Source organism: Mytilus californianus, unplaced genomic scaffold (assembly GCF_021869535.1).
Source record: "Mytilus californianus isolate M0D057914Y unplaced genomic scaffold, xbMytCali1.0.p SCAF_10, whole genome shotgun sequence".
Lineage (NCBI taxonomy): Eukaryota > Metazoa > Mollusca > Bivalvia > Mytilida > Mytilidae > Mytilus > Mytilus californianus.
Window position 1 is genome coordinate 29,789,018 of NW_026262582.1, and position 19,425 is coordinate 29,808,442.

The window sequence follows — 19,425 nt, forward strand, 5'->3', positions numbered from 1 at the left end:
TTGTGTAAAAGGTATATTTATTGAACACTCTATAGACTTTATGTATACATTAGAAGAATGAAAAAAGTGGAAATTCTCAATTGATCTGTTCCGTTAGTTACAATAGGAATATGTATATTGGACTTGTACATTTTCATTGATTCTTAATTTTATGCAAGTGTGTATGGGTGTGTGTGTGTGTGAGAGAGAGAGAGAGAGAGAGAGAGAGAGAGAGAGAGAGAGAGAGAGAGAGAGAGAGAGAGCGCAACTGGGGCGTGTTTTATTGGTCTCTTCCGTACATCTCCAGAATGTACAAAGAGTCCAAAAAATGAATCTGGACCTCTTCTAAAGATATTCTGTAGAAGAAGCAATAAAACACAAATTCAATTTAACGTCGAACAATGTTGGATGACAATCAACTCGTGTTAAATAAGGGTTAAAAACATTTGATAGTCTTTTTTTTTTTGGGGGGGGGGGGGGGGGGTTGAGAATTTTGAATATAATTTGGTGGCCTGGTAAGAGCTGAAAAAAATAGGCATGCTTAGCGACCGATTAACGAATAATAAATCGCAAAAAATCCTCCTGCTCCCTCCCCAGAATTTCAAATAGTCGTTCCCTTACTGTTATTGTCCGTGTAGTTCTTATTTATTTGTGACATTTAGACTAAACGACGCCATGTTTGTTATGTGCCTCTTCCGTTTAAACTATACCTATTTAAAAGGAAGAGGAAGAAGAGAGACAGAAGATCTTCCCATGCAAAAAAAAAAAAAAAAAACAGAAATGGACCTCTTCTGGCTCAATACCGAAGAACAAAAAAACACGCCCCAGGTCTACCTAGATAGGTCTATTCATGTCAATTCTTAAGAATAGGATACGTTTCATGTTGATCAGGAAGCAAATATGTTATAGAACTACCACATCCTTATTTACATTAGTCTTATATCAATCTGTTTTCCTCTCGCAACTGACTGTGGGTTAGGATTCTTAACAGATGATACCTGCATTAAATAAACATCAGACAAGAAAAAACCCGCGCGAGCGCGGCTTGAAGACTACTTGAAATGTTTATGGTAATACACCTCGACTACACCTTTTTCGGATATTTTTTTTTTTTTGTACCCTTTGCGCATGCATAAAACAGATACAAAACCATTTTCGCCTGCTAACAAAACGTAGACGGTAATTAATTAAGCTACGCCAATTAAAGCAATTACTATATGTTATAAAGTACATTACATACCCCCCAATTAAAGCAATTACTATATGTTATAAAGTACATTACATACACTAACTATTTATCATTATATAATATTTCAGACGATCGTCGGCTCGGAGACAAACCGGCTAAAAAATTTAGGTCTACAAATTTAATAGTATAGAAATGAAAAACAATAGATATGTGTAATACTTGTATATGTCAATAAGACAGCAACCCAACATAAATAACTTATAGTCATATGGATATCAACATACAGTCTTCATCAATATAGACCCAGGAGATGTTTGTAATTAAATTATTATTTTTAATGGGTAACAATGTTGTTCATGTCTAAATATTTACGTCAAGACCCCTGTTGAAAATACTTATATGCAACAAGTTTGAAGACATAAGGCAACACTTATAAATACAAGACAAAATTTGAAGAAAAGATTTTTGAGATCTGATGGACTAAGGTGTGAATAATCGGCATGCTAGACGAATACCATTTGATAGATTATAATACTTTTTATTAATTTTTGAATTCGTTGAGGGGGACGTAAGCCCTTAAGGCTCGTCATTCCTCTTTTTATAGGTTTTATAATTTTTACGTTTTTACCATAAAGGTAAAACAAATCAATGGCAATTGGTCGAGATCATCATTTTAAATCGCCAACCCTTCTTTGAAAATAACATTTTGTAATTTCAATCAAGACAATTTATCAAGTCCTTTATTTTCCATTTATTTTAAAAGTCCTTTTGTACCAAACCAAGATCAACTTTCATAATAACAAAAAATGACAAAACTTTAACTATATAACAAATACTTTAATTACATTAAGACTGCAATGATCCTGAAACTCGTTTGGTCATAATTTAACCAAATCAATACGGGCACTTAAAAGTCAATCTCCCATGAACAAACATTTCACTGCTTGACTGGAGCTAGGACTTTAAATATTGAATACACGGAAAGTAAAAATTAGGTTTAAATATACACTGTTTATAATTCTTCCCTTTTGACACGCGTAATGCGATCGCTAGTAGCAACATGCTTAGCAAAACAATTTTGAACTGATTTAAAAAGTTAGTATTTAATATGAAATTGAACCGTATTAGTATAGCTTTCAACGGATTAGACCCGTGATTACGTCTGGTATATTTTAAATCTTAAGTTCATTTTAACGTCAGAGGAATTTGGAGATGGGAAAATTATCGTCGAACCTAAAATCGTGACACAATCTCAGTTATTGATTCAATTGATGTTCTGATAAAGTGTCATTAAAGGATTCATCAGAACAGGTGAAATAGGTGTAAAACAGGTTAGTCTCAAAAATTAATATCATTTTAAGGGTTTTGGGGAAGCTTTCTTATTACGGGGGAGTCGGTGGCAAAGAGGAAGCATTTAAAAAGTTGTGAACTTCACTATGTTTTTGTTCCCAAACTCGTTTACAAAATTATTGAACTATTCATGATAAAAAATGAAAATGAAAGAGGACACTGACTAAATGCCCCCCCCCCCCCCCCTAAAAACAAAAAAACAAACAAACACGCACACTATTTAGCCTACTCCTACACAGAACAGGTTAAAAAAATAGGTATTAAATAGGTAAGTTTTAAGATTTTTTTAACGGAATGGTGGAAATTTTCTTAAGCTTATTTCTTTCATATATGTATATACATTTTAGCCCGCCTCCGGGTGCGGGATTTTCTCGCTGTGTTGAAGACCATTTGGTGGCCTTGGGCTGTGTTCTGCTCTTTGGTCGGGTTGTTGTCTCTTTGACACATTCCCCATTTCCATTCTCAACTTTAGGATAACACAAACAAAAATAAATAAAATCGGACAGGACAACGGACCACCCCAACAACCAGCAACGAACCCCGAGAACATCGTTCCGCAAACAAATCCAAAAGCATATACAAAAGTAAGAAAATGCCAGGGGTGACAATAAAACATAATTTAAGTAAAAGACAGACAACACTATAAAAGATTAAAAATCAAACAGTTGTTCACACAACAATACACAGAAACTCATAACTGACAAATCATACATCCCCTATCTATTTCATCTGTGATGGAAAACGTTTATTTTGTTTTCTGTTTTCTAAATAAGTTTTGGCAGTTTGAAAAAGAATCTTCAAACAAAGAAATGACAAATCACCAAGTATTTGTCCTCTTGTCTGTGAGTTGACCTAACATTCTTATAACACCTTTAGAGATTGAAAGGGTAAATACTCACAGTGATATTTGTCCGTCATAATTCTCGGATGTCAACTGAAGTACCGCAGTGACTAACTTCTTGAAAATTTCAGAAAAATCTTCTACTAAATGAAATAATTTCAATTGCGGCATGATCTCACATTTACCCGATCAAACCCGATGATATGGGAAAATGGATTTTTTTTTATTAATTTTTATGACTGGGTGAGAGGGTGATTACCTTTACGATAATAAGTTACAGTAAGTCTTCAAAAATGTGTCCAGTGTGCACATGCACGTCACACATTTTTTTTTACAGTTGAATATAGAGTAATCTTACATGATTTTTCTATTAGTTGGTATTGGCTTTGAACTAGCTGTCAGTATAAATGCGAGTACTCTCAGATCTGTACTTTGTGTCTTTTATGTTGTTAGGGATGTACAAATACTCTCTCGCGTCCAGTCTGTATTTCTTTTTTAAGATCAACTATATTTGGTGTATGGAAATATTTTATGATGTACATGTCAGTCTGTCAGGTTTTATTTGACATTGACTTCATTTTCATGGTTCATTGCTTATGTTAAGTTTTTGTGTTTTGGTCTGTTTTTCTTAAACTTTAAGCAATAGGTCAACTATATTTGTTGTATGGAATGATTGTAAGGTGTATATGTCTGTCTGGCAGGTATCATCTGACCTTCACCTCATTTTCATGGTTGATTGGTCAATGTTCAGTTTTCTTGGTTAACTTTGGTTTTTAGATACTTTAAGCTATAGGTCAACTATATTTGATGCATGGAATGATTTTAAGGTGTACATGTATGTCTGGCAGGGTTCATCTGAACTTGACTTCATTTTCATGGTTCATTGGTCAGTATAGAATTTCCATGGTTTGGTCTGTTTCTTTTATACTATAAGCAATAGGTCATCTATATTCTGTGTATGGAATGATTGTATTAAAGGTGTACATGTATTTCCGGCTTTGTTTATCTGACCTTGACCTCATTTTCTTGGATCATAAATGTTAATGTGATACTTGTAGTAAAACTTTATATGTAGGACTATCAACATAAAATCAATGGTCAGTATAGTCGGCGAGACATTTTAACGTGTGCACTCTTGTTATAGCTTGTTCTTATATTGTGCTGTAACACCACTGTTCCAGGTTAGGGGAAGGTTGAGCGCTCACAAACATTTTAACCCCGCCACATTCGTTATATGCCTGTCCCAAGCCAGGAGTCGACTATACGTTATGGGGTTTTTCTCATTGTTGAAGGCCGTATGGATTGTCTATAATTGCTCACACCCACTTCATTTTGATAGTTGTCTCATTGGTTACCATACCACATCTCCTTATTTTATATAAACAATGAAATGGAAAGAGAACATGAAGAGACTATACATTATACATTATTGGCATTATTTATGTTTCCAGAATTGTTTGCGTTTTGTTATGATTGTTTAAAATTAGATCTGGTGAATGTTTACTTTACAAATGAATATTAAATACCTACCAACGCATGTGCAAAATATTGCACATAAAACTGATTTATTGTAGTTTTAAATACGTACATGTACACGTAGAGTATAGGAAAATGACATTTTAAATGCACAATTTCATTTCATTACCTATAGCCTACCCCCAGGTGTGTAATTTTTGTTATAAGATTTAAGTATTAATCTTTTCAACAACGACAAAAAAGATTTAACATATTTTAAATGCGGTCGTTTTCTCACCCTGTATAGATCGATCTTCACAAGGTCTCTGCACTGTTTGTAGTATTTCTGTCATGTGTCATATTTGTCATTACTAAATTAATGATCTACCAACGATGTTTCGTGTTTCATTTAAAAGTATGTGACCACCCTCGAACACCAATCTTTATTAGGTTTCTTTATCATTAATTTGTGTGCTGTCGTTTGCTTTTTTAACGTTATTTAGGACATGATGCAGACTCGCCATGCTCTGTCTAAATCCTTTCTTTGTATGCTACTTGTATAAACATTCTACAATTAATTGTAGCAATTCAGCAAGGAGTGTTGATTATCATGTGCGCGTTTTTATTTGCAATTTCCCATTTCTATATTGATTTCGAGAATAAATTATAGTAATAAAATCACAATAAACATTATATGACAAAATAAACGTCCAATGTTCTTATAGATTCGTATATGAACATTAAATTTCTGGATTATACACTATTTCATTGAAAAAACTTAGATCAAACATAGACGTCCATATCGTGTATTTACTGACGCATGCCGGAGGGTCTGGATGGAGATCCTCTATTTTTGTATTCTTTAAAAAAAAAGTCATTTTCCTTTCAATTGTTGCACATCATTCTCTATTCTGTATATTTTTGCACCTCATTATTCTTTTTCACCCTATTTTTCGCTATTCTTTATTGTTTTGAGTTGCTTTTTCTGTACATTTGGCCCTTTTTCTCTATTCTGTAATCCCACCCAGACCCTCATAAGGGTATAATCATAGAACTGCAGAAAACGAAAGGTGCACAACACGTGTAAATAATCTTCATTAACTTGAAGAAGCAACAGATAAAAATATTAAGATGCGAAATAAATAAGACTTTAAGATGCATAAAAACCAAACGGACATAAGAAGGTCAACCAAGAGCGTCTAAGTATGAATAAAAGGTGATGTAGCCTGGTTTACGTCAATGAGACAGCAATCCATCGACACTACAATTCAATAAAAAAACACGAACAAGGCAACATACAGTCTCAAACAACATTCGGGTTTTAACAATAGTCCTAGTTTTAAATCGTCCCGAGTCTACAATACTAGTGAAAAATAATCTAACAAAAAAATCTGCTACAACATATATTCTTTGTTTGAAAGAAGTGCAAACTTAGAATGCTACTCAACAAGATGGTTAGCTGATGTTTGTTACTTTAACTAGTTTTGACATCGCTTATTAGTTTGGGTATTGTCTTGAGAGAGCACTCTGCAATCCCTTGTCAACGTATATTTGTCCCGCCTAACAGAAGTTCCACTGGAAACTTTGTTATAAACAATGGCATAATATCTGTTCCTGTTGGAACATATATTCTATACCATTTATTCCGTTAGGAACATTTACTGTAATATTTATTCCAGTGGAAATAATATTCCAGAATATTGTTTCCATTTGGAACTTATATTATGAAGGAACTTCTATTCCGTGACACCTGCACACGAATACAAAGAAGATATAGGGAAAACTTTATTAAACAGCAGCCCAACACTGAACAGCAAATACATATCCATTTGTCTGGTCGTCATCAACAATAGACAAATGTCTGTATCAATGTTAAGCTCTTAAACCCCAGACAGCATGGGAACATGATTTAAAGGATTAGTGCCATTTTTGTTTTATATATGAGATATGTTTGATCCTTTACAAGTTGGCTCTTTGCAAAACTCAATTACTACATTTTGTTTATTTATAAAAAATGTTAATACTTTTGCTTGTCCTCCTGGCTAGTGACTTCTGTAACCTCTCTCCTTGTTTTGTATATATTGTAAATAGTTATTGTTGTTATCTCTGTACTGATGTAATGCATTGGCTTTATGAGAATAAAAGAGACAGAAAGAGATACTTTTACCCTCAAATATACAGTCTATACTTGTACGTACATGTAGACTAATTAAAAGTTTTTAATTGTTTGATAGTGAGATAGATCTATACAATGTCCTTCACTTTTTATTTGTTATAGATACATAACTAAACAATTTAGTCATTTCTACCTAATTCGATATTGATATCAGAGAATGTGGGGGTAATCAATGTCTTGTGAGATAAAAACTCAATTGATGTTTAAATATAGAACTTTTATGATACAATAAAAGGAGAACGATTTGAAATCAATGATTTCATCGAAACAATACTAATGGCATTATTGTATTACATACAAAAAAGTTCAATTTAGAAACAAACAATCGACAATTTATTCAAACGGTTTTTCAAATCATAAAATTTTTACTGACTTGAACTTAGAAAAAATTGAAACAAACTTCAATAGAGCGATCACACAATGGATACATGAAGATGTTGATAATGTTAGATCAAATGAGGCAGCAACCAAAGAAAAAAACAAAACAAAACAAAACAAAATTGACCCCTAAGGTTCAGAACACTTATAATATTTTCGAAAATTTTACGGACGCCATCACGAGTTGGTTGCCCGCAATGGAATATCTGTTTCACAGATGACGACAGATATGTTTCAATTGTAGTAACCACAATCCCGTCTTCCTTTTTCCCGAATGTGACCTACATAATTAGACTTATCACCAGGTTTGTACTTACATGAGCAACAAGACGGGTGCTGCATGTGGAACACGATCTGCTTACCCTTCTAGAGCATCTGAGATCACCACCGGTTTTTGTTGGGGTTCGTGTTGCTTCGTCTTTAGTTATCTATGCTGTGTTTTGTATACTATTATTTGTCTTTTGGTCTTTTGTTTTGCCATGGTGTTGTCAGTTTATTTCCTACTTATGAGTTTGAATGTCCCTTTGGTATCTTTCGCCTCTCTTATAACAACTGGAAATACAGATCCCGAGTACCCAATACTATATAATCTACCAATATAGCTTCCTGGGCATCCTTTTTTTTTACCGTCCAGTAGTTCGGTTTGGTATCTAGTATGTTTCACTGACAACGAGTTGAACTCCAAAATCAAATATTAATTTAATAAACGTCACATTACAGACATTATAGATATAAGAACATGTGGTACGATTGCTACTGAGACAACTATCCACCGACGGAAGTTCAAATGAAGTGGAAGCAATTATAGGCAACCGTACGGTCTTCAACAATGAGAAAAACCCATACCATATAGTCGTTTTACAAGATATAGAAGTTTACGGTGCATAATTAACTACGACAGTAAACCCATTGACCTTTAAACAATAAAGATATCACTAAAACACAGACACTATTATGTCAGTCATAGACAGGGGGATTATTGATCTATGTCCGTACCGGTACAGATCAACTCTTGTTTGCCTTTAATTAAAAGTTTTACCCTTTAATAGTTTAATAACGGGCCGCCGCCAGGCTTCAATGTTTAATTACAAAACTCACACCAAGACTTCTTACGGACAATCTTTTGATCAATATGTATGTATTACTTTTTAAATACTGGACTTACGCATTAAAAGTAATAATATATTAAACCTTACGATTTGATTTCATAATGATTTACATTTAAAGAATCTAAATAATGACCATATTCTGTACCGGACATATTGGAGCACTCCTACTTGGGATAAGAACATGGTGACAATCATGACGTCGCTAATTACAGTTATAAGGGAAACACAGGTTTGAAAAAGGAAATAAAACATGCTTCGTTACGTTATGGAAGTTACATTAATTGACATTTATAATAACGGCTTATTTACAGGACGTACCAACATATGTATATATCTACATCAAATATGGCATGTAGAGGGGAACTAGGTTCACTCCCTACACTTTTTTTTTATGTAATTATGAATATGATAAAATATTGGATTCATCTTATGAAAGAAATTGAACCTTCAAATATTATCCTATTGGAGGCCATAAATCTATCCCATTCTATGAATAAATCTAACCATGAATCTTGGATAGGAAACATTATAAACTATATTTGAATTCCTATATTTAGACTATTTATTTGTAAACCTGTCAAACTTGAAACAAAACCATATATAAAAAAAGTAAAATATTCTCTTACAAGAAAATTTAAAGAAATTTAGCTAGTTTAGAAAGCAATTCTGGGAAGAGTACCAATATACAGTCAGGCAATATTTTTATGTTTTAACCATATTTAACAATAAATTAAAAAATAAAAGACAACAAAATAATTACAAGATTTAGAACTAGCTGTCATGACCTTGAAATTGAAAGAGGGAGGTATATTTGTATAAAAGCTGAAGACATAAAGTGTAAGCTATGCAAGAACGCAGTTGAAGATGAACTACATTTTCTTTTAAAATGTCCTGTTATAAAAGATACAAGATCTCAACATCTGTCTTAATTAAATTCTAAATTCAAAAAAATTTCAAAGTTATCTGATGAAATGAAATTTGTTTGGATTGTTTCATCTTAAGATTTGTTTGTTACTTCAAAATTATCTTAATTATTGCAATCCTTTTTTGAAGAACGAAAGAAACTTCTAAAAAATGTCAATGTAGTTTGAACAAGAGGCTGTCAGACACATCAAACAAATGGGTAACAACTGTCATATTCGGATTTTTTAACATTTATTTGTGTCCTGGCATTTTTCAATATCACAAGGACCATAACTCCTGAACGGTCAAAGTGACAATCATCAATACTGAACTTGACCTCCATTTTGGCATCAGTAGCAGCATATTAAAATTGAAAAGCTTTGGTTGAACGGTTCATGGGTTTAAGCATGGACACGACTGTAAAGACCATTTTTCAATCTTTCAAGAACCATAACTCCTGAACCGTGAAAGTGAAAACCGTCAATATTGAACTTGACCTCCATTTTGTCATCAGTAACAACATATCAAAATTTGAAAAGCTTTAGTTGACCGTTTCATGAGTAAATGCACGGACACTGTTTGGCAGCCGCCCGGATGCCCGCCCGCCCGCCGTACATCCCAAAATCAATAACCGATTTTTCCTTCGAAAATCCGGTTAAAAATGGAAACATAAAAACGTCTATCAGGATCCGGGGTTGTCTCCCATAGGCCTAGGTCTATAAGTTGATTAAGAAACGTATTTTCTCCAGGTCACATGTACAGTGGCTTCCAGAAATTAATAACCGACTAATGTTTTGTCAGTGACATTGTTTGTAATTATGTTACTTTGTTTAAATGTGTATACATGTTTTTGTTTCAATGTACTGTAATCACTCTAATTATTCTTATCATTTACTGTGCTTTATTTTGTAATTCATTTGTTTGTATATAGCTCAAATTGTGGGCACCATGATTGGTTAATATCTTGTATCTTATATTTACAAGTATTACATTTCACAAAAGCTTGCTTGACCTTGGCATTAAATTTGACAAACCGTTGACCTAAGGAAAGTAATGTAAATGGCCATTGGGAATGTACCATTTTGTCTGATATACCTAATGTTGAAAAATGATATCGAGTCTATAGACTTTTTGTTCGATGATATTACACCCCATTATTATTTTCTATTTTCAGTTTATACAATGAGTGGAATGTACTACAAACGTGAGGTGATGCCGCCACCGCCAATCACTTATGGATACCGAAAAATTGCTTCTAGACAAGAGGAACATGACATCACAAACAGACTGATCAGATCAACTTACGAACGTAAAATATGGTCTGAAGAATCCAAGCAAGTGTCAAATTATCAGTATTTAATTGAAACCGGAAACAGACGGCGTCCTCCTTCGTCGTGTACAAGAACGCCGACGCCTTCAAATACTAAACGATACGACTCGAAACGCCTATCAGAACGGGATATGATTCGAATGCTCCGCAGACTACTTAAGCCGACGGAGAGTATGTATAATGCTCAGATCACTGCAAAGAAGGAGGAGGAACAAGAATTGAAAGAAGGACGAATTTGTCGATCAAAAACTCCGAGTGAAGCCGAAGAGAAGATACTCCGAAGAGTGCAACGTCCTACAACCGCATCTCGTGCGAAAAAGATAAACGACTGTCATCTTTGTTATGAGCATGAAAACAAAAAAGAAAATTCACCTCCCGATGCATTTGATTATGAATATGGTGAGGATGGTAAAAAACTTAAACAAGACGATGTGAATGAACTAGTGAGACGTGTACGCACGCCAACATATTCTTCGGTTGACAAACGGAGATGTGGTGATGAACGAAAATGTCCGAAAACGCCCGTGCAAATAGACGAAGTGAAAATACGAGCGCAGCTACCATTAGTAAGTGGACTTACTCGGACAAAGAATGTGGAGGATATTGTTAATAGATTATATCCTAAACCTAAATATAGAATTGTTCCATCAGCTACCCCATATACAACTTATACTTCGGAACCTATAGAATGATAACGAGACAGTTAGATACTAATCCAATAGAATGTCACCTCAAACGTGCTCATAGACATGGTGCAAATGATGTACTTTAAAAAATATATATTGCCTTTCTGAATAATAGAAGTTTTAATGTTGTTAAACACTAGACGCTAAATGCATTTAATTTTTTAAGACTTTAACATGTTTATGTTATTTCAGGCTTAAGGTTAACTCATAAAGTTCAGAGTCTGTTAAAAGTACCTATCTTAAGGATTAATCGTAGAATTCCGAATATTAGTTATCACTCAAATGTTTGGCTTTTTTTTAATTGTTTTTAAAAATCTAACCAACGCTTGCTTTGTGATCTTAAAGAATTGTGGTTAGTTATGTCATGTGGTTGCTGTCTCATTGAAGTAATCCACAATATCTATCTGTTTTCATATATAGAAGTTTTAACAACGATATTAAACATACATGTATGTTGTATTTAATTATAGAATACGTAGTTAGTATCAATGACACTTCGTATACCATGGAGATTAAAGAATGCAAATTAAACTAAATGGTACAAAGACATTAATATAATTTTGTGCGTCTAGATGTGGTTTACAGAATAGATAATAAAAGGCAAAGTATAAATATAGAAAAATCCCCACCTCTTAAAATAGTGATTGGTTGCTAAAATATAAAAAAATAGAGAATAATGGGCGACAAAAAAAAATGGAAGATTGGGAAATTGCATAGAAAAGTAAAGGTAACTAAAAGAAGACACTCATCCAGACCCTCTGTTTTAACAGTGTTCTTTTTATACTATTAAATTGTTGTCTTCTGATACAGTTGTGTCTGCACCTACTTTAGGATAATTAAAATAAAGGAATGAAAAGATTATTATTATTTTGTTAAGAATTTAGGCTAAAAAATAGAAAGCTATAATTCGTGTAGAAATACTTATCAATTATATAGCATTAACAGGGGGAATAACCCAAAAAAAGGTGAGCTTATCGGTCGAAGAAAGACATTTAAAACCTTGGACCAAAAAAAAAACGATAAAGCTGTCAAAAAAACAGCAAATTAAAGATTGAGGTAAACGAACCATTCCAAAAAATCAGGGATGTTTTTAGAGGCTCCTCCTAAAGAGTCAGCAACTCCTGATAGATTGGTGGCACACGTCGCGCGACGTTACAATCAGGAAAGGGGGCGAAAGATACCAATGGGGCATTCAAACACATAAGTAAAAAATAAACTGACAAAGCCATGGCTGAAAAAGAAAAAGACCAACAGGCAAACAGACAAACAACAGTACACAAAACACAACATAGAAAACTAAAGACTGAGCAACACGAACCCCACCAAAAACTCGGGATTATATCAGGTGCTCCGGAAGGGTAAGCAGATCCTGCTCCACATGTGACACCCATCGTGTTGCTCATGTTAGTACAAACCCGGTAATAGGTCTAATTCGAAAGTGATTGTCTGTATTAAAGCTTCATACCTTATTGGATCGGTTTATGAAACTTCAAGTTGAACATTGCTCTTAAACAACACGCACCTTCCAAATATACATATCTGCAGCATTGTCAGTATATTTTTTATATACATGCAATGCGATAGCCGGTTGAAAATGTGTTCCGATTACTAGTTTTATCGTTTACAATTTTACGTGCCATTTCAGAAACACTATAGTTATAATAACAGCAATGGCTATTTGATCTAGATTTCAATGAAAACACATTTCGTTTTCTAGCTGTTTTAACTTTTGTACTATTACTGTCTCCACCTCCATTCGGTACCGACCAAAAGCACTAGACTTTTCCCGCGTTTGTCAGTAGAACCCAGGTTGAGGTGGTGTCAGTATGGCCGTTCGGAATGTATAAAAACAAGTCAAAATTCGATAGGAATGGAAACACTTAATCAAATCCCACCAATCAATATGACTTTTTCTTTGTATTTCATACAATGCAAGTCAATCAATTCACACTGGAAAAGAAAGAAAGACATTATATTAAAGTCCGTGATCGTTCTGAATGTTCACGAAATATTTACCACTGGACGTTCAGCAAGCAACCACCAATCTATTTATGAGGCGATATTCTTCAGTTCAGCGGTTTCTCTATATAGATTTATCCTTTGTTTGTCTTTTCTTGCTGTACCCTTTTATACCACTGCTCAGTTTGACAAAGGACTGTTCAATAACCATGATAATACTCACAAAACAAACTTTACCCCCTCCACGTGTGAAAGTAAAAATACCAGACCCAGTTCAATAAACCTGCTTCATGCGAAAGTGAAAGTGCTAGACCCAGTTCAGAAACCATTGATACATGTTATGGTGAAATGCCTGAACCAGTAAGGTAACTCCCTTTACATGTGAAAGTGAGTGTCTGACCCAGTTATACAACCGCCGTCACAAGTCAAAGTCAAAGTGCGACTATAAAGTCCAGTAACCGCCGTCACAGGTAAAAGTTCCTGGCCCAGTTCAGTATACCCCGTCATGTGTTAAATTGAAAGTGCAGACTTAGTTTAGTAACCCCTTCCACCAGATGTTTAAATAAAAGTGCCTGATCGAGTTCAGTAAACCCTTTCCACTTGTGAAGATAACACACTGGGCGGGGGGGGGGGGGGGGGGGGGGGGGTCAAGTTTTTTTCTGTAAGTGGAAAAGGGGGGGTTCAAATGTTTTTATAAATTCAAAGTGGGGGGATCAATTTTATCTCTAATGAAACATTTTTGAACTTTTGAATCTTCTAGTATATCCTACATATCATGTGTGTCAAAGATGAATGTTTTGCATGTTAAAATTTTGGCATGTTTAATAGAGGGGGGTCACTTTTTTTATAAATATTTTCAAGAGGGATAAAGTGAAATATTATGGGGGATCAAGAAAATTTTATATGTTTGATTTCAAAATGACCAGCCCCATCCCCCTTCCCAGGTAAAAAATGACAAGTCCCTTTAGTAACCGGTGCCACATGTGAAAGTACTTGACCCAGTCCAGTAACCGACACCTTATGTGAAAGTTAAAATGCCCGACCCAGTCCAGTAACCGAATCCACATATGAATGTGCCTGAGCCAGTTCAGAAATCTCTTCAGTGTTTCCGGACATCTTTGTCTACCTATAACTTGTTAATAACTTGGACGTTATTTGGTAAAACTGATAGAGAGTTATCTTCTAATAAATTTAATTATTTCAAAGAAGATGTTTTGTTAAGTATTAATTGGATCTTGTCTGAATGACTACCATATCTTTTTCTATTGATGAAAAATCGTATGGCTAAATTATGGTATGCCCACCCGTACCAAATCGTTAACCTCATTTGGAGCAGAATCTGCTAACCCTTCCGGGGAAACTGGTATCATCCCTGATTTCGGTGGGATTCGTGTTGACCAGTCTTTATGTATCTATAAAGTGTGTTGTGGATTTATCCGTGTTGTTCAGTTTTTAATTGTCTATAAAGTGTGTTGTGGATTGATCCGTGTTGTTCAGTCTTTAGTTGGCTATAAAGTGTGTGGTGGATTTACCCGTGTTGTTCCATCTTTCGAAATCGCTGTCTATAAAGTGTGTTGTGGATTTACCCGTGTTGTTCAGTCTTTCGTTGTCTATAAAGTGTGTTGTGGATTTATCCGTGTTGTTCAGTTTTTAGTTGTCTATAAAGTGTGTTGTGGATTGATCCGTGTTATTCAGACTTTAGTTGTCTATAAAGTGTGTTGTGGATTTACCCGGTTGTTCAGTCTTTAGTTCTCTATAAAGTGTGTTGTGGATTTATCCGTGTTGTTCAGTCTTTAGGTGTCTATAAAGTGTTGTGTTGATTTACCCGGTTGTTTAGTCTTTAGTTGTTTATAAAGTGTTCCCGTGTTGTTCAGTCTTTATTTGTCTATAAAGTGTGTTGTTGATTTATCCGTGTTGTTCAGTCTTTAGTTGGCTATAAAGTGTGTTGTGGATTTACCCGTGTTGTTCAGTCTTTCGTTGTTTATAAAGTGTGTTGTGGATTTATCCGTGTTGTTCAGATTTTAGTTGTCTATAAAGTGTGTTGTGGATTGATCCGTGTTATTCAGACTTTAGTTGTCTATAAAGTGTGTTGTGGATTTACCCGGTTGTTCAGTCTTTAGTTCTCTATAAAGTGTGTTGTGGATTTATCCGTGTTGTTCAGTCTTTAGTTGTCTATAAAGTGTTGTGTTGATTTACCCGGTTGTTTAGTCTTTAGTTGTTTATAAAGTGTTCCCGTGTTGTTCAGTCTTTATTTGTCTTTAAAGTGTGTTGTGGATTTATCCGTGTTGTTCAGTCTTTAGTTGGCTATAAAGTGTGTTGTGGATTTATCCGTGTTGTTCAGTCTTTAGTTTTCTATAAAGTGTGTTGTGGATTTACCCGGTTGTCTAGTCATCAGTTGTCTATAAAGTGTGTTGTGGATTTATCCGTGTTGTTCAGTCTTTATTTGTCTATAAAGTGTGTTGTGGATTTATCCGTGTTGTTCAGTCTTTAGTTGTCTATAAAGTGTGTTGTGGATTTATCCGTGTTGTTCAGTCATTAGTTGTCTATAAAGTGTGTTGTGGATTTATCCGTGTTGTTCAGTCATTAGTTGTCTATAAAGTGTTGTGTGGATTTACCCGGTTGTTTAGTCTTTAGTTGTTTATAAAGTGTTCCCGTGTTGTTCAGTCTTTAGTTGTCTATAAAGTGTGTTGTGGATTTATCCGTGTTGTTCAGTCATTAGTTGTCTATAAAGTGTGTTGTGGATTTACCTCGTTGTTCAGTCTTTAGTTGTCTATAAAGTGTAATGTGGATTTGTCCGTGTTGTTCAGTCTATAGTTTTCTATAAAGTTTGTTGTGGATTTATCCGTGTTGTTCAGTCATTAGTTGTCTATAAAGTGTAATGTGGATTTGTCCGTGTTGTTCAGTCTATAGTTTTCTATAAAGTTTGTTGTGGATTTATCCGTGTTGTTCAGTCATTAGTTGTCTATAAAGTGTGTTGTGGATTTATCCGTGTTGTTCAGTCTTTAGTTGTCTATAAAGTGTGTTGTGGATTTATCCGTGTTGTTCAGTCTTTAGTTCTTTATAAAGTGTTTTGTGGATTTACCCGGTTGTTCAGTCTTTAGTTGGCTATAAAGTGTGTTGTGGATTTATCCGTGTTGTTCAGTCTTTAGTTGTCTATGCAGTGATTTGTGGATTTATCCGTGTTGTTCAGTCTTTAGTTGTCTATGCAGTGTTTTGTGGATTAATCCGTGTTGCCCAGTCTTTAGTTATCTATGCAGTGTTTTGTTGATTTATCTGTGTTGTTTAGTCTTCAGTTGTCTATGCAGTGTTTTGTTGATTTATCCGTGTTGTTCGGTATTCAGTTGTCTATGCAGTGTTTTGTTGATTTATCCGTGTTGTTCTGTCTTCAGTTGTCTAAGCAGTGTTTTGTGGATTTATCCATGTTGTTCAGTCTTTAGTTGTCTATGCAGTGTTTTGTGGATTTATCTGTGTTGTTCAGTATCTATTGTATATTTATTGTTATGTGGACTTATTCATGTTATTGGTCGTTTAGTTGTCTTAATATCGTTTTTGTCATTGCGTTGTCATTTGCTTTACGACTTATGAATTTGAATGCTACTTGGTATCTTAGGCTTCTTTTTTTTAACAAAAATTCTTAAAATGTTTAATTCTATGTTGTTACTTTTTTCTTGATACATATTTTTTTCGGATGCAGTGTTCAAAAGATACCGGGTTCCTCTTATGTTTTGAGATGACAAAAACATGTTGATTTGACTTTTCATTTAACTTAATAATTGTGAACTATGGACGACCTTCAAATTCGTGCATGTTCCCGTACATTTCCTATGGCATAATACTTATGTTCAATGAAGTCATTTACGCCGCTGATTGTAACTCCGGTCAATCAGTGTAACTCATTCATAAACAAAAATCAACTCGATATTGATGTATTTATTTCGATACAAACAAAAACTAATGAAAAAACAACTAATAGTATGCATGTAAAAATTGTGATGTTGGCTATCACTTAGTCTATATTGTAATATTGTTTTACCAGAAGGCCCTTACACATGTGTTATTGAACAGGCTGTTCTCGATTGTATTTTGCATTTTAACTATTGTATAGTCATGACAGTACTGCTTAAACATGAGGGTCTGGATGAGGTCAACATAATAGAAAATAAAAGGGGGGATAGACAAAAATACAAAAAAAAGAGAATAACGGGGTGATAAAACTTAAGAAAAATAGAAAAATAAACAAAAGAAAAATAGGCCCCTTAAACTGAAAGATTAGAGAATAACGGGTGCTTCAATGTAAGAGGGACGGGATGGGGACGGAGTGTGGGGTTCTTCATTTCTATATATTCTTTAATCTATTAGGCCATTTTTCTCCTTTCTTTATAAATTTGGCCTGTAATTATCTGTTCTTGATATGTTAGCACCCCATTATTTGCTATTTTGTAGGGTTTTTTTTTGCTTACTTTTATATATATATATCTATATATTCTTTGTATTGTTTGCCCTTTATTCTGCACATTTTGTGTATTATTCTCTATTCTGTAATCCCCATCCACACACTTGTGTAAAGAATAGAGAATAATGCGTGCTACAATGTAAAGAATGAGAATGATGGACAAAAAAAATATGAAAATACAGTTAAAAATGACAGAAAAATAAAGACCCCCCCCTCCGCCCCTCCAGACTCTTATACATGTACAACATTTATTATATTGACGTTTAGATTTCGGCAATTCCAATATTTTAATATAGCAGATTGAGCCCCCAGTCATAGTTCTTACATGGTATATCAGACTATATATATTAAACTTATATACTGATATACTTTTGACCTTATATCAGAACGAGTTGAGAAGCCGTTACAACAATAATGTGGAAGTTAATGATAACTGTTGTATTTCTGTTAGTACTCCATGCAGGTATGTGAATACATATATTTTAGACATTTCTGAAGTCAAAATACATGACTATACTAATTATAAAATAAGGAGAGGTGGTATAATTGCTAGTGACACAACTAACCAAAAGAGTCCGAATAACGTGGGTTTAAGCAATCATAGGTCATCGAACGGCCTTCAACAATGAGCAAAACCCATACCGCTATAAAAAGTCTGACATGACAAAGTTGAAACAATTTAAATGAATATATTAAAGACCTGATTTATAACAAAACAATAAAGGAAAAGCAGAATAAACAAACAGCTACCAAAGACAATCATGCACTGATTTACAGGTTTCTAGCTGTTAAGTTAATTATTTCGAGGTTTTGGTCACGGAATCATTTGATTTTTTTCTGTATAAATTGGAATGTGCACATACATGTTTTTGTGCTAAGTTATTTCGAGGTTTTAGTGAATGGTTAGCAGCTTTTTCTGTGTAACAAGTTAACAAAATTTCTTTGCTATTTCGATTTGCTGTACAATATCTGATGTGTACCTTAATCGTAGGCAAGGGGTTAAGACGACTGCCCAATCTGAACACAAAAAGCAAAATAATTGTTGTCATTGTTCTAGCAAGAATTGCATATCATTACATGACAATTCTAATGTCGGCCCTGGTTTCATCCCGAGACTTTAGTAACGGATCCAGGCCTTTTGCCCGAGGTCACGATAAAGGTCTAGAGATGATACCAGGGCAATACAAAACTTCTGTGTAATGATCTATTAAATAATTAATCCTATGACATTAGATATAGGAATGTAGACTAGTGGTGTGATTGCTGATGAGACAACTCACCTCCAGAAACCAAAATGATGTAGAAGTAAGCACCGTACAGCATTCAACAATGAGCAAAACCAATACTGCATAGCAAGCTATAAAAGGGCCCGAAATAACAAATGTAAAACAATTCAAACAAGAAGACTAACTGCTTGATTTATGTACAAAACAATAAACGAAAAACAAATATGATCTAAAGCAACAAACAAAGACCTCTGAATTGCAAAAATCACGACATAAGAACAAACTATCAAATTTAGTTGAAAATGGCTGAACTCTTCAGATCGATACAAATCACAAAAAAAAAAATGAAACACACAAATTTGAATAAGTTTTTTGTCTTTAACTTTGTGTT

General features: G+C 34.2%; 1 protein-coding gene across 1 annotated transcript; it reads left to right on the forward strand.

Annotated features, from left to right (window-relative positions):
- The first annotated feature begins 2,143 nt into the window (after positions 1 to 2,143).
- Positions 2,144 to 12,255, forward strand: LOC127717912 (uncharacterized). Its single transcript, XM_052223780.1, has 2 exons — positions 2,144 to 2,499; positions 10,555 to 12,255. Exon 2 carries the CDS (start codon positions 10,563 to 10,565, stop codon positions 11,400 to 11,402), a length of 840 nt encoding a protein of 279 aa, XP_052079740.1. The 5' UTR covers positions 2,144 to 2,499; positions 10,555 to 10,562; the 3' UTR covers positions 11,403 to 12,255.
- The last annotated feature ends 7,170 nt before the right edge of the window (positions 12,256 to 19,425 follow it).

What these genes read in the sequence shown, in the direction of transcription:
- LOC127717912 (XM_052223780.1), top strand. Translation starts at nt 10,563, where the DNA reads ATGAGTGGAATGTACTACAAACGTGAGGTGATGCCGCCACCGCCAATC.